The 16,896-nt window shown below is 37.0% G+C and overlaps 1 protein-coding gene across 2 annotated transcripts in view; it reads right to left on the bottom strand.

The window, feature by feature from the left end:
* SLC30A6 (solute carrier family 30 member 6) overlaps positions 1-16,896 on the bottom strand; it is a 38,713-nt gene that overhangs the window by 6,670 nt on the left and 15,147 nt on the right. Inside the window, exons 6-13 of one of the 2 annotated variants that reach the window (XM_047743821.1) lie at positions 13,889-13,969; positions 13,073-13,108; positions 12,138-12,232; positions 10,168-10,216; positions 9,540-9,659; positions 6,031-6,133; positions 4,935-4,982; positions 3,867-3,935 (exon numbers count right to left, since the gene is read on the bottom strand). In XM_047743821.1, coding sequence (XP_047599777.1) covers positions 3,867-3,935; positions 4,935-4,982; positions 6,031-6,133; positions 9,540-9,659; positions 10,168-10,216; positions 12,138-12,232; positions 13,073-13,108; positions 13,889-13,969 — 601 coding nt within the window. The remainder of the gene's footprint in view (positions 1-3,866; positions 3,936-4,934; positions 4,983-6,030; positions 6,134-9,539; positions 9,660-10,167; positions 10,217-12,137; positions 12,233-13,072; positions 13,109-13,888; positions 13,970-16,896) is intronic. The other variant, XM_047743822.1, reaches the window with a different exon arrangement.

The following is a 16,896-nucleotide window of genomic DNA, read 5'->3' as shown; positions in this document are numbered from 1 at the left end:
AACTGGGACGCCTGGGTGGCTCAGCTGGTTAAGCAGCTGCCTTCGGCTCAGGTCGTGATCCCAGCCTCCTGGGATCGAGTCCCACATCGGGCTCTTTGCTCAGCAGGGAGCCTGCTTCTCTCTCTCCCTCTGCCTCTGCCTGCCACTCTATCTGCCTCTGCTCACTCTCTCTGTCAGATAGATAAATAAAAAATCTTTAAAAAAAAAAAAAATGAACTACATTTCTGAAGGAATGTAAACTGGTATAGCCATTTTTGGAAAGTGATTTTGGCTATATCAAAAGTATAAAAATGTGAATATCCCTCTTTTAAAAAAAAGATTTTATTTTTAAGTTATCTCTGCACCCAATCTGGGGCTCAAACCCACAACCCCGAGATCAAGAGCCGCATGCTCTACATGCCAGCCAGGTGCCCCAACACGAGTATCATTTGACTCAAAAAAACAACTTCTAAAAAATTAACCTTAAGGAATAATCACAAGTTTGTGCAAAGACTATTCCACAAAAATGTTCACCCCAGCTCTTTTTATATGGGAAAAATGGAATAATACTTTGTCCATTGGGGACCGATTAAATAAATGATGGCATATTCATATAATGTGAAAACTGAAGCCATTAGGGGTGCCTGGGTGGCTCAGCGGGTTAAAGCCTCTGCCTTCGGCTCGCGTCATGGTCCCAGGGTCCTGGGATCGAGCCCCACATCGGGCTCTCTGCTCGGCAGGGAGCCTGCTTCCCTTCCTCTCTCTCTCTACCTGCCTCTCTGCCTACTTGTGATCTCTATCTGTCAAATAAATAAATAAAATCTTAAAAACAAAACAAAACAAAAAAATTAAGCCACTAAAAATTATTTTGGGATTCCTGAAAAACAGCAGTAGTAGTGGCATTTTTTTGAAATGCCCCAAATATCTCCAGAAAAAAAAAAAAACAGAAAAACTAAGATATTAAATCCAAAATCCTCTGGGCGGTATCTATAAAAAAACCCTACATAACATGGTTCCCCTAAGGAACCTGAATTACAAGGCTTAAGACCTGCAAGGTATCAGTGTCTGTGGAGGAGGAAGTGACAGGAAATCTGACTGACCTAAAAACCTCAAAGCAGCTAACCTGTACTTAATGGAAATCTAGGACAGCAAATTTGAAAAAGGCAGCTGGGAAACTGGGCAGGGTTCTACACATTTCTTTCTTTTTTTTTTTTTTTAAAGATTTTATTTATTTGACAGAGATCACAAGTAGGCAGAGAGGCAGGCAGAGAGAGAGGAGGAAGCAGGCTCCCTGCCGAGCAGAGAGCCTGACTCAGGGCTCCATTCCAGGACTCTGGGATCATGACCTGAGCCGAAGGCAGAGGCTTTAACCCACTGAGCCACCCAGGCGCCCCGGTTCTACACATTTCAATAGTGGGTGAGTACACGGAGTCTGCAGTAAGAAGAGCTGGAGCAGCCTAATAAGCCCTGTGAGCTCTCCAAAGTAGCCAAGCAAAACTCCCATTATAAAGCCCCAGGTTAAGAACAAACGATTGTTTCTGAACCTACCAATCCAAATTGAGCAACACAGCAGAAACAAAAGATAAAGAATTCAAACTAGGCAACACAGTAGAAACAAATTCAGATACAAATAGGGGGAAAAGAACCAGGAGAAAGAAAAATTTTACTTCACAGACTCATCAGAAGAGGGAGCTTTAGAACCATAAATTCAAACACACTACTCTAAACCACTCCTAGTTTTGAAGTTCTGCATCAGAAAGGAAGAATCCCCACCATTTACATTGATGAGGGTGGGACTGGAGGGTACTATGCTAAGTGAAATAAGTCAACCGGAGGAAGACAATTATCATATGGTTTCACTCATAGGTGGAACATAAGAAATAGCACAGAGGATCATAGGGGAAGGGAGGGAAAATTGGGAGAGATCAGATGGAGAAAACCCACGAGAGACTCTTGACTCTGGGAAACGAACTGAGTGGTTGCGGAAAGGGGAAGTGGATGGGGGGATGGGGTAACTGGATGATGGATTAAGGAGGACGCCTGTGGTGATGAGCACTGGGGGTGATATGCAACTGATGAATCACTGAACACTACATCTGAAACTAATGATGTACTCTATGTTGGCTAATTGAATTTAAATAAAAAAAATAAAGTTCAGAAATACAATTTTTTATAAAAAGGAGCAAGAGAAAAGGACTGAATCCAAATCACGCACAAAGTTATTATAAGAAAAAAGAGAACGAGTAAGAACTATAGCCAATTTTTTCGAAACAAGCTGAAAGACATAAAACAAGAACATAAATCAGCATTAGAAAACCTCAGAAATGAGACAGTAAGAAATACAAGAAAAAAAACAACCACTTCAGAAATGGGAGTTCCCGGGGTGCCTGGGTGGCTCAGTGGGTTAAGCCTCTGCCTTTGGTTCAGGTCATGATTCTCTTTCTCTCTGTCAAATAAATAAAATCTAAAAAAAAAAAAAAAAAAAAAAGGAAAAAGAAATGGGAGTTCCCAAAGAAGACAAAAAATAAAACAAAACAAAAAAAACACCAACAATCAAGAGAATAAATATTACAAAACTTCCCTGAAAGTTAAAAAAAAATTTTGAAATAAAATTATTGAAAGGATATATTGCATACTTAGAGTAACTAACCCAGAAAGACCAACACCAAAACATAGTCTAGTGAAATTATGGGATTTAAAAAAAAAAAAAAACCACCCAAAAACCTTTAGGCATTTAGGCAAAGATCAAGTCACATTTAAGAGAAAAAAAAAATCTGTGCACAATAGTAATATTTAGTGACACAGAAAAACTGTTCATGATATATTATATGAAAAGAACAAATTATAAACAGCATGGTCTCATTTTCTAAGGAGAGTACATATATGGGTATAAATAAGAAAATGTCATGGCAGGTTTCTCTACATGAAAGTATTAGAGTGATTAAAAAAAGTCTTTTTCTGAGTACTTTTCAGTATTTTCCTCATTATTTCTGACAGGAATGAAACCATGCCATAATAGTCTCTCTGGTAATGGGTCCAAAGTGGATTTGTGAAAATTAATTAAAAGAAACCTTACTAAAATGGGAGTTGGGAAGCCAGAAGGGAGGGGCTTTGAGGCACTATCGGCCCTAGTCACTACCGGCCTTCAGTCAACTGCACACTCAAGAGGAAGAGAGGTCAAGTCCATACTACTTTAGCTATGACTTTATTACATCAGCAGGACAAAGGAGGCTTTCCTTCATCCCCCACAACATCCCAGCCAATGAGAGACTGGAGCAACTCAGCAATGAAAGCCACAACACTTGAACTCTCAGTTTCCTCCACTGGATTTTTCATTTATAACTCCCCCCTTCCCTCTATATAAAAGAGCATTCTTTCTTTTGTTCTTCAGACTTGCCTATGGTTTTGCTGTAGCTTGCTTGTGCCAAATTGCAATTCTCTATTCCCAAATAAATCCATTTTTTGCTAGTAAAATAAATGGTTTTCTTTTTAAGGTTAATATAAAAAATATGGAATTTTATGCTGAAGCAAGTTGTGTTATTTTAACTCTCTAACATATTCAGCAAAATCTCCAAAAGCAGAACCACAATTTAAAAAAATTCTACCTTTTACTTTTCAGATATTTTCATATCCAGAAATGTGTGACTACAGAGTTGTCTTATCTGGACAACCCAGTATGAAGATCATTAATAGTAGTTTGAAAGGAAAAAAAAAAGAAAAATATCCTTCAATTAATCTCAATTAGGTTACTGAATCCATCTACATTTTAGACTCTATTGAACAGAAATGGTAATCAAAGACTATAAAAAATTTAAAGAAATGCTTTTTTTAGTTTAAAAATTATAAACTATACTGTAAATTATCTAAATTAATATGGAAAACATTACCAATGAGCCAAAACCTAGGGTCCAAAAATGCTCATTTCGAACTTCTAAAACTCCATCCAGGGTAGATACCTAATCAAAAACAAGGAAATAGGTTTGTATTTGACATATCCAACACAGTTAGTCACATTATGGACTTGATCAAAGCCTAGAAATGACAGGGTCAAACTCTGCACGAGGACACTCATTAGCCAAGAGAAGTCTCAGACCACTCACGACATCATTTCTACTTGTTTGGTAGTGAGCCAAAACCTTGGATTCTGCTTCTTGTCTGGCCCAATCCCTTCAGAATCAGGTCTTCACCACCTACCCCCAGAACCACCTTGTTCAGCAATGTACGGTTCTTTTCATTTTGTCAATATGTCATATATTTATATCCAGCACTTGCAGTGTTAGATTTTTCTCCCTTTGGGGGGGTGTTGTCTATCATTTCTTTCTCTGCATTCCCTTTTAACAAGTTTCTGCACAACAGAGGCTGTTATTTGAATGTGGGCCAAAAAGAAATTCTAAGACCAGACATATGGTGTATGGCCCACTGGTATAAAGACACAGGCTTCACTAAGACAAGTAGCCAGCTATATTGGTAAAAGTGGCCTTTGTGATACCAACAACCAATAGTTTGAAATATTTCAAACATTTCAAAATCCAAATAATTTAATTATCTATTCCTTCATTAGTAAAGACGTAGATATTCATAAAATAAAAAATCTAAACTCACAGATCAATATGTTACAGGGTGAAATAATCAGTCAACATGTCATAATGGCCTTTGACTTAATCAAAGTCCTGGATTTGAACATAGACTCATAAAAACTATAGCATTTAGAAAGCTAGTAGTATGGTCTCTAGACCAGTACCTTCCCTTACACATTTATTTCAAGCTTCCAGGCTGAGCAATTCTTCAAATTTTTTACTTTTGTCACTGTATTTTATCTCCTACTATGTTATTATAAACAATACAAACTCCCCTAAAATAAAATGTAGGTAAGACTGAATAAAATATTATTTGTACCCACTCTTTCCATCCTCTAAGTATAAATTAAAATGATTTTATTTACTATTCCATCTTACCTCTCTGATAAGTTTGTCCAACTGGCCAATAACATGGGGTGGTGTTGTCTAGAGAGAAAATAAAATAAAACACATAAAAAAAATTTTGCGGGCACCCAGGTGGCTCAGTCGTTAAGCGTCTACCTTCGGCTTGGCCCAGCGTCGGGTTCCCTGCTCAGTGGGAAGGCTGCTTCTCCCTCTCCCACTCCCCCTGCTTGTGTTCCCTCTCTCGCTGTCTCTCTTGTCAAATAAATGAATAAAATCTTTAAAAAAAATTTCTCTTGCATAGTGGTCCTAAAACTAACAGATTGGCTTATACCAGACTTTGCACTGTATGACATGTGCCCTAACATGATTTAGTGAAGAGAGGTTTCAGTAGGCTCCACCTAGTGGGGCATTAACAAGAATCAGCCCATACTTATTTTTCATCTCACAGAGAAGCATTATCTCTAGACCCAAACAACCCTTTTGAAGAATCAAGCAACCAACTAAAAATCTTTCGTATATGGCATAGTACCATACAACTATTATCTTATTGTTATTACTGCTTCTGGAGCTGGAGCTAGTACCCCTAAGTTTTAGAAAAGGCATGAGGTAAGACAGAAGGAAAAGCAGTGCTTACAAATATGTCACCCCTGGGAAACTACCTTTGTGTTCAGGGGCTTGTGTATTGGTGTTCTTATTGTTTAAATATATAGTAATCTGTCATTTTGAATTTTAAGTTTGAAATTGAAAAGTCTCATTAATTCAAGGACAGGAAATAAGAAAACAATCACAACCAGATTACAAAATAGATAAAGCACATTTACTGGGGGAAGATCAATATGTAAAAAAAATTTCTAATTAACATTGTTTCCACTTGAAACATTAGAGGCAAAATATTTTTAGCTTATGATTTTGTATTATAAATATGGAAAGATTTGTGCCTATTTTATGGGCCAACAGAATTATCTGGTTCTTACTATATAGACTTCAGAGATTATTGTTTGACTTTATTTCTGATGGGGACTTCCAGTAGCTAAAAATTTCACAATGTGATAGAAAAGCACATATAATTTTGTAATCTGGTAGAAAACTGTGACTAATATTAAGCGTGTAATCGAAAGAAGACCCTTACCTGCAGTAACACTTTGCCACTGTACACGCTCATGGGATACATAGTGCCAAACGTCATCAGAGCAATGGCTATGGCAGAAGCAGTGTCTACAGCAAAATAATTGCTAAAAGGAAAAAACAATTCCGAATTTTAAATGTATGCCTCATTGGGCTACTTACAATTCAATCTTCCAAAACATCAATTATCTAAAGCAACAGGACTGTTCTAGCAATACTGGCCACTACTGGCAATGGGAGTGTCTCCAAAAAAAAAACCTCCAAAAAACCAACCAAACAAAAAACAACAACAAAACGTTTTCAGAATCCTTCCTGCCAAAGTTTAACGGAAAATAATAATTATGTTAAGCAGTGTGAAGAGATGGTGAAAGAAAAAAATGTGAATATTTTCCAATTACGTATTCTCAATCTACTTGCCAGGTAGAAAGATTTCACATATATCCACTTGTTGCCACAAATAAAAACCTTCACCTAGTAATTTCTTATACAGAGAAGACTAATGTATTTCATCAGTGATTCTGGCAATTTCCTGTAAGCACCACCTTTCCAATTATTAGTACTAAGAATTTTTTTGAAACTCCCTAGGAATTACACAAAGTGGGATTCCACAAGAGTCTGTCAGAGGAACACTGGCCACTAGAGTACAACACTCATCAGCAGCTCAGGCTGTTCTACTAAGAAGACAGACCAAAATGTTTACAAGCTGATCATGAACTCTTTTTTTACTTTTTCCCCACATGCTGGGAACAGAAAAAGGAGGTAAGACATAGTCCCTACCTTTGAAACAGCAGGAGATACCCATGTAAAGAAAATAAAGCAATGTGGGAACAAAGTAGTCCTACAGGGTATCATGGATGCACAGAGTGAGCAACAAGACTCCTGAGAAAGGATAATCCAGAAGGACTCAATATAAAAAGAGGGGACATCTGAGCTGACTCCTCCAATATGAGCGAGCAGATGGGAGGAAGATGCTGCAGACAGGGAAAGCAGCATGCGCAGAGGCACAAAGTCCTGATACAGCACTGAAACAAGAGCAGATAAGTACACACAGCTGGATGGCCAGTAAGGGTGTCAAGGGCTTTATCATTCTAACAACTTTTATATTCTTAAGTATGTGAAGAAGAGGATTTTGAAACAGGAAAATGTTAAGGTCAGACTGCAATTTTGAATGATGACGTTAGCAGCAAAATGGGAGGTAACTAGAGAGGTGTGAGAATGATAGAAGACCAGAAGACTATTCTAATGAGATCAAGGAAATGGTAAGGCCTCAATATGGGCAGCAGCAAGGAGAATGGGAAGGAGCAGACAAATTAAAAAGAAAGATCTAATCACACTAGCTGACAAGACTGTTATGTACAACAGCCAAGACATGGAAACAACCTAAGTATCCACTGACAGATGAAGGGATAAAAAATGTGAGTTGTACACACCCAAAGACATATACACAAAACTGGAAGGAAACCATGCCATTTACAATAACACCACAGAGAAAGATAAATACTATTACGATCTCCCTTATACGTGCAATCTAAAAATCATAAGAAACAGAACAGTTTGGTGGCTGTCAGATGCAGGGGGGAAGAGGGGGAAGAAATGGGTGAAGGTAATCAGAAGATACAAACTTGCAGTTATGAGACATGTAAATTCTGAGGATGTAATATACAGCATAATGACTATAAAAACTTAAAAAAAACAAACACAAGGGGAGCCTGGGTGGCTCAGTGGGTTAAAGCCTCTGCCTTCGGCTTGGGTCATGATCTCAGGGTCCAGGGATCGGGCCCCACATCTGGCTCTCTGCTAGGCAGGGAGCCTGTTTCCTCCTCTCTCTCTGCCTGCTTCTCTGCCTACTTATGAACTCTCTCTCTGTCGGTCAAATAAATAAATAAAATCTTAAAAAAAAAAAAAACAAAAAACCAAACACAAGACTGGGTGGCCAATTAGAAGTGGCTTTGGGAGGGATGAGAGGGGAGGAGGGAGAAGTAGGTTATTTAAGAATGCATTGGAGTTCCTAAAAATATTAAACACTGACTTATCATATAATCCAGCAATTCTACTTCTGGGTAATTGCCCACAGAATTGAAAGCAGGGACTCAAACAGATATTGTAGACCCACATTCATAGCAGCACTAGTCACAATAGTGAAAATGTGGCAATAATCCAAATCTCCAGCAATGGATATGTTGGCAAAATGTTTTTATGTACAATGGAATATTATTCAACCTTAAGAAGGAAGAAAATTCTGACACATACTAAACATGGATGGATCCTGAAAACATTATGCTTAGTGAAATAAGCCAAACAGAAAAGGTCAAATATTGCCTGATTTCATTTACAGGAAGGACTTCATCAAATTCATAAAGACAGAAAGTAGAAGAGTGGTTCTTCTCTTCTACAGGGGTTGGGGCAAGGAAGAGGGGGAGTGACTATTTAATGGGTACTTAGTTTCAGGTAGGGAAGATAAAAAAGTTCTGGAGACGGACTGTGGTGATACTTATACAATGATGTGAATGTATTTAATGTCACTGAACTGTGTGCTTAAAATTGGTTAAAATTTTAGTTTTATGTTTTATATGTTTTAACACAATTTAAAAAAAAACAATGCAATGCAATAGATGGTAGTAGGATTCCCTGAGATGGGAAATACAAGAACTAACAGCTTTGGGGATGGGGAAAATAAGTTCAACTGCTGTAGACAAGAATAGAAGTCAGTAGGATACGCCTTTTGGAATTCAACAGACATCCAGACTAGAAATAAAGGTTTGGGAAACTCAGAGGTTATAAATAAAAACAAGTAAGAGAATGTAATCTCCCAGGAGAGTATGTAAAAGAGGAAAAAGAATAATTAAGGAAAGATCCTAGTAAACACTAATATTTAAAGGGTAGGTAGTAAAAAAATCTTATGTTATAAAACACTAAGCTTAAAGCAGCTATAAAGTATATTTCCTAAAAGGCTTGCCATTTAAAAATGGTTTCACACCTACATCCTCTTCCTTCTCTAAGCAACAATAGCCATGGCTTATCTCTCTCTTACTGACATCTCTGTTTCAACTCACTAGGTCAGCAGTAGGGAATTTAAACAGTTTTCTAGTCTGAATTATAGACTAGGATGAAAAATACGTGATGAATCCAACCCCCTTAATTTTTCAGATGAAGACACTTAAGGACAAGACTTAATCACAGTTACACAGGCCATAAGCAAACATGCTCTAAGCTCAATTCTTTTTTTTTTTTTTTAAAGATTTTATTTATTTATTTGACAGAGAGAGATCACAAGTAGACAGAGAGGCAGGCAGAGAGAGAGAGGGAAGCTGGCTTCTTGCTGAGCAGAGAGCCCGATGTGGGACTCGATCCCAGGACCCTGAGATCATGACCTGAGCCGAAGGCAGTGGCCTACCCCACTGAGCCACCCAGGCGCCCCATCTAAGCTCAATTCTTATCCATCCCACAGATGCCTTTAAAAGTCAGGCCCCCCAAACGGAAACCACTTGACAGTAATAAAAAAAAAATACTTACTTAATTTCAATTAGCATATATGTAATACAAAGAGCAAATGCTCCAGCAAGATCAATCAAAACAAATGGATTCATCCGGGGAAGGAAGATACTGCTAAGTCCTGGAATAATTCCACACAAGCTATGAAGAAATAAAGAATATTCATTAGCAGAACTCAATGTAACATTGATGAAAATCTTGTATTCTACTAACATATGTCTTTTACAGAAAGCAAAGAAGATTTGCGAACAAAGCTCTCTCACTCATAAAGGTCTCCTACATCATCAGTTAAAAAGTAACTGGAATGCCTAGGTGGCTCACTCAGTGGGGCATCTGCCTTCAGCTCAGGTCATGATCCCAGGGTCCTGGGACCCAGCCCCACACTGAACCCATGTTGAGCTCCCTGCTTGGCAGGGAGCCTGCTTCTCCTTCTCCTGTCCCTCGCCCACACCGTGTGCTCTCTCTTGCTCTAAAATAAATAAAAATCTTAAAAAAAAGAAGTCAGAAAAAGTAGGAGAATAAGAGTCTGATCTGTAAGATTCATGTAGTAACTTCGGTAACAAATAATCTAAGTTCCCATGACAGATGAGTTTCTTGTACGTCCCTCTGAAATTACATGTATCACGAAACCCCATACATAATATCTTACCTTCGACTAAGATCCGCAACATGCTCTTGAAGCCAACTCGTACTAGCAGCTTTAAGAAGAAAACACTTAAATTACCTCTATAGAAAAAAAAGCACTATCAGAAATATTTTATTTCCTTAATTAAAAAATAAGTTTGGCAATGACTGTATCACATTTTACAAAAGGACATGCTATTCAAATCTAGACCTTTTTTCTCTTTTAAGCCTTCAAGATAATAAAATAAAAGCAGTTTCAACTATTTGTATCACTGTCCTGAAGGAATTAGTAAGCTTACATATGCCACTGTTACTATTAATTTTAAGTTTTAAAGGCTCCTTAAATGTAAAGCAGAACTTCCTAACCAGTGTGCTGAGAATGGGTTATAGGTAAACCAATTAATTCTCTCAGCTCTCACAAAGGGCAAGTAGGGATCCGGGACATGCAGACACCAGCCAGATACTGTCTCTGAATAAGTAGCCTGCAGGTTCAAGCACCCTCTTACACTGATCTCAGGGTTATAGAAATATTCACTTTTTAATGTGTAACATGATGTCAAAAAGATCGGCAAACTTTATACAAAAGCCATATAGTGGAGCAGTTAAGAAAAGACTCTGATGCTAGACTACCTGGCTTAAAACCCAGCTCTGCCTTAGCTAAATGTGTCGCCTGGGGCAAGTGATTTAATCTCTCAGTGCCTCTGTATAAAATAGGAATAATAAAATTGTTTACTTCGTATGGTTTAGGGAGAATTAAATGGGTTAATCCACATAAAGAATTTAGCACAGTGCCTGGTAGACAGAAAGTGTTCAGTATTATCTTCCACTCAAATTTCAACTAATGTCACAAATATCCAGCTAATGAAAATACAAATTAGATAACCCTTCTGAAATAAGTCTGGCACAATATATATCAATGACTTAAAATATATTTCCAACCCACTTACAATTTCTTCTCTGGGAATTTATCCTACAGAAGACTCAGAGATGCATACAAGATATTCGGTATAAAAAAGCAGATTATAGCATTATTTATAAAAGGAAAACCTCTTTCTGATCTTTAGGGAGAGATATCATTTCTAAAACACTGTACCTTCTTAAAATTTCTAGAATGAATGTTATACTATTTTAATAATTTGTAATTTTTTTCAAAATAATTCTGGACATTACAAATATCACTATTTAATTTTTTAGTTCATGCAGTAATTCTTAAACTCTAATTCATATAAATATAACTCATGCTTCATAATATTCGTAAAGTTGTTTAAATTTGAATGGGCAACTCAGAGAGCTTTCTTCTCTTGGCTGTCCTAGTGTTCACATCAGTGAGACCTAAAAAGACCCTCTCCAATCTTTGCTTCAAAGTATGGGTCTGTGAACACAGCCCACTTTTCTTTTACCTTACTTCTCCAACAATTAGTGATTAACACTTTGTGGGTTAATGGAATTCCAGAACATGGAAATGACTGAAAAATGGTAATAATTTTGACCACTGAAGTGAAGTATCAGTCTGAATTTTTAAAGACTTGAAAACAAATGAGTATTTCAAAACATATATGCTACTTTATAATATACACCCATCCACCACTGACAAAGAGAAGTTCCTGGGAATTTAACAGAATATAATTATTTGCAAAGAGTACATCAACTATTTCAAGTATACTGATGCTTCCAAAATGCTTGCAATAGACTTTTTGTAGGTAGGTTATACATCTAAAATCCCATTCGTGTTTTTTGGCAAATGTAATTTTTCATCATATAAATTTAATATATAAGTCAGTTCTGCCTGTTTTTAAGTAATACATTATTTTAAAGTTTGAAATAATTAGATTTTGTTTTATAATTCTCTACTTAGAGAAGACCTGAGAACCTCTAGGGTAGTTCTCTCTTCACGATAAACTTTCTCATTGATTTATGAGTTAATGAAATAAGCACAGACTTGTTTTTATAAGAGATTAATTGGATTTTTTAATTAATGGTAAATAAAAATCTTACCTTCAGAGACATAAGCAAAAGGTTTATTCCGAATAGAAAGCATTGTGAACAAGTTGAAGGAAAGAGCCACAAAAGTACCAACTAATAATCTTCCCCTAGAAAGAATAATAACATTCACCATTACTTTTTTTTTTTTTTAAGATTTTATTTATTTGACAGAGAGACACAGCGAGAGAGGGAACACAAGCAGGGGGAGTCAGAGAGGGAGAAGCAGGCTTCCCACTGAGCAGGGAGCCCGATGCGGGGCGGGATCATTACCTGAACCAATGGCAGATGCTTAATGACTGTGCCACCCAGGTGCCCCCACCATTACTTTTATCTTGTTAATACCAATATGCAACTTCAGCATGCAGACAAAAAGATAGGAAGAGTGGTCTGCTTCAGTGGTTTGGGATTTGCAGAGCCACATTCTGAACTTGCTTTCGAGCTCCATAATCCATGTTCTATTGCTCCATCTTACATAGATCCATATAAATGCAATGGTTTTTGGTTTATATTATACTAGACAGGTCAGGATATCCTGAATTAAACTGATCAAATAGATAAGTCCATATATTTGGCAATTATGTGTAGTAGATAATAACAATTCTCTTTTCTAAAGATGCTACTAAAAGATTTTTGGGCATCAAATTTTAAATTATAGCAACTCAATGGGGCTCGTTTAGTGTGTTGACCTAGGCCTGGAAGTAATGAGGGACCTAAAGCCAGAGTACAAAGGTTTTCTTGTGTAATATAAAACAAAAGAGCTTAGGAATAGTTAAGGGTGAGAAGCTGTCTTGGCATTTAGGAATTTTGTTTGTGAAGTATCTGTGAAATGTATATTGCCACACTCTGAACTCTGACATTGGCCAAAGTAACCATTATTCCTAATATGCCACTTAATAACTGGGAATCAAACATAATAGTTATATATTATGTCAAAAGCAAAATCTCACGTGTGTATCTCAGGCTGCTCCAAAAAGCGCTCTGCACTAAAAGAAAGAAATAATGTATTAGGTTAGTTCTACAAATTATGAAATTAAAAAGCCTTATTAAATATAGAATTAATCCAATAAGTGAACAAAATATTTTTTAATTAATTAATTAATTTCTACATCCAACATAGGGCTCAAACTCAAGACCCTAAGATCAAGAGTTGCACGCTCTTCCAACTGAGTAAGCCAGGTGTCCTGGACAAAATCTTTTAATATGATATCCAACTGTTGATTATTAGCAGAGATCAGGCAAAGAGACTTACAAATTATTCTTAATATGTAATATCAATTTTCTCTAAAAAACTTCTTTTTTTCTTAAGATTTTATTTATTTGACAGAGAGAGAGAGAGAGACAGTGAGAGAGGGAACACAAGCAGGGGGAGTGGGAGAGGGAAAAGCAGGCTTCCTGCCAACCAGGGAGCCCAATATGGGGATTGATCCCAGGACTCTGGGATCATGACCTGAGCCAAAGGCAGATGCTTAACGACTGAGCTGTCCAGGCCCCCCACAAAACCTGTTTCAGTGGGTTTGTAACTCAGCATTAAAACATGTCTGACTGAAGCCCTTTCTTTCACACCTGCCCAGGATTTAGTAGCATCAAAATTAAGTAATAAAAGAAGAGTGAAAGTCTGAAACACTAGGAAGCCATGCTATCAAAACTCCAGTACTGTTCATCTTAATTTCATCTTCAAATCAACCCAGTGTCTCATGAATTCATGTTCTCAAAGGTGGCATATGTAGAATTTACAATGACAGTAATATTGTATACAAATGTACCTTTCTTTTAATATAAAGAGAGCTCCCAACTGTGCCAAGACTGTGGAGGCAAATACAGCTAAGACTTCTAATCTTTCAAATCTGAAATCAGAAAATTAATTAGATCAGCACAATTCATAAACCAGTATCTCCAGAACACATTTTCATTCATTTATTCACTACTCAATTTTCAAATGTGCCTACCATAAGCCAAACACTGTTCGGACAGACTACAGATTTTCTAGAATGAAGATAAAAAGAACATCACAGATTAAGAAAAAGAGTGCCTATCTGTACAACATCTATTCCAGGACCCAATTATGGCTCTTATTTTTCTAGTAATAATTATTATCATAATTAACAGCTAACACTGGATTGGCCCATCTTGTGTTAGACATAAATGCTTAACACTATCTCTCTCTCTCTTTTTAAGATTTTATTTATTTGAGAGAGAGAGAGAGAGAGAGCACATGATCAGAGGGAGGGGGAGAGGGAGAGGGTGTCAAGCCCAAGGCAGGGCTCAATCCCAGGAACCTGAGATCATGACCTGAGCCTAAGTCAGATACTTAACTGACTTAGCCACCCAGGCACCCCCATATTATCTCTTCTAAACTTTCCAGCATCTTAGGAAGGTTACTTTATCCACTTTTTTAGAAAAGAAGAGATAAGGAACTTGACACACAAAAAAGAAAAGTAACTGTTTAGAGTCATATAGCTAGCAAGTGGAGGAGTCAGGTTTCCAAACTTAGGCACTCTAGCTCCAGAGTTCATGATTTTAACCACTTATTATACTGTCTATCACTGCTACACATAATTGCAGTTAATTACATATATGTCTTATAATCCCTAAACTGTCAGCTGCAGGCCAGGGGCTGTAGTCCTATTCATCTTACCTTTTTCCACAACATAATTTAATGGCATTCAATATTTGTGGTATGTATAAATGCTTGAACTTTCTCGAGGAATTACATATTTTCAGAAAAGATAATAAAATAATTAAGGATGTGCATCACACTGCTGTTTGTAAAGGAAAAAATGTTGAAATCAGCAAAAGAACATATATATATAATTAAAAATACAACAGAAATTGGGGTGCCTGAGTGGCACAGTCAGTTAAGCCTCCAACTTTTGGTTTTGGCTGAGGTCATGATCTCCTGGGTTGTGAGACTGAGCTCCACATTGGGCTCTGTGCTCAGTGCAGAGTCCGCTTGGAGATTCTCTCCTTCTGCGCCTTCCCCTACTTGAGTGCATGTTCTTTCTCTTTCTCTTTCAAATCAGTAAATAAATCTTTAAAAAATTTATAACAGAAATGTACTTATTGACATGGAAAGATGTAAGTGAAAAGAATGAGTTATAAAAGTATAAAAACAGTATGTACATGAAACAAACTTATTTGTGGAAATTGATAAACTGATATTAAAGTGCATATGGAAATGCAAAAAGTGAAGGAAAGCAAAGATAATCTGAAGAAGAACAAAGGTGGAAGATTTATACTGCCAAATGTCAAGATTTATTTCAAAACTATCATAGTTAACACAGCATAGTACTAATGCAAGAACAGAGAAATGTGCAAGATTAAACAGAACAGAAAATCCAGACATAGAATTACACATTCATAATCACCTAATTTTTTTTTAAAGATTTTATTTATTTATTTGACAGAGAGAGATCACAAGCAGGCAGAGAGGCAGGCAGAGAGACAGGAGGAAGCAGGCTCCCTGCTGAGCAGAGAGCCCGATGCGGGACTCGATCCCAGGACTCCGAGATCATGACCTGAGCCGAAGGCAGCGGCTTAACCCACTGAGCCACCCAGGCGCCCATAATCACCTAATTTATGAAAAGGGTAGAGGCAGAAAAAGCAGTAGAAAAAGGATTAATTTTTTCCCAATATATGTTTTATCAGTTGAAAAACTAGATAGAAACAAATGTGCCTTGAACCTCTACCTCAACCCATAGACAAAAATGAATTCCAGTTTGACTACAGGTCTTAAATGTAAAAAGTCAAACAACAAGACCTCTGGCTAATACCAGAGTATCTTTATGACCTACGAGTGGCCAAGATTTCTTGATAAGTACACAAAAAGGACTAACCATAAAAGACTGATAAACTGAATTTATCACTGAAATTAAAAACTTTTCATTTATGGGAAAGATATTTATATACAAAGAACTCTTACATATCAATAACAAGAGAAAAAAGATAATCCAATTTAAAAATGGGTAAAACACTTTAATGAGCATTTCACAAAGTAGGTAATCTGAATGATTTCAGAAGCATATAAAAAATCAATAAAAAATATGAGAAAGTATTCAACTAGTCATCAGGAAAATAATTTAAAACTACAAGACACATCTACACACCCCAGAACGGCTTAAAAAAAAAAAAAAAGGCAATTATCAACTGTTGGTACAAGCATGAAACAACCAGAACTCGTACACATTGACAGCAGGAGAGTAAACTGGTAAAACTCAAGATAACTGGTATTTTCTTATCTTCTAACAACGAATATTTGCAAATCCTATGACTGAGTAACTTCACTCAAAGATATGTATCCACCATAAAGGGATAAACATGTACACCAAAAGACATGCACAAGAATATTCATAAATAGTTTTATTTATAACAACTAAAAGCTGAAGATCATCTAAGTGCCCTTCAACAGCTGAACATAAAAAGAAATTATGGTATATTCATAAAATGGAATATGAGAGCAATGGACCCGAGTGAACTACTGCTAGAGGAGAGTATACACTGTAATCCCATTTATGTGCCTTCAAAAACAGACAACAACAATAGTGGTCAGAACACTGATTACTTTTGTTGGGTTTGGACTAAGACTCAAAATAAAGGGAGACTTTTTGGGAGGACCTGTGGTGTTTTATATCATGATCTAGACAGTAGTTATACAGGTATATTCATTTATTAAAAGTCACCAAACACTGGGGCGCCTGTGTGGCTCAGTGGGTTAAGCCTCTGCCTTCATCCCAGGATCCTGGGATCGAGCCCCACGTCAGGCTCTGTGCTCAGC

This window comes from Lutra lutra, chromosome 9 (assembly GCF_902655055.1).
Source record: "Lutra lutra chromosome 9, mLutLut1.2, whole genome shotgun sequence".
In the NCBI taxonomy this organism is placed as follows: domain Eukaryota; kingdom Metazoa; phylum Chordata; class Mammalia; order Carnivora; family Mustelidae; genus Lutra; species Lutra lutra.
Note: the sequence above shows the minus strand (reverse complement) of the source record. Positions and strands in the feature narration are given on the sequence as shown.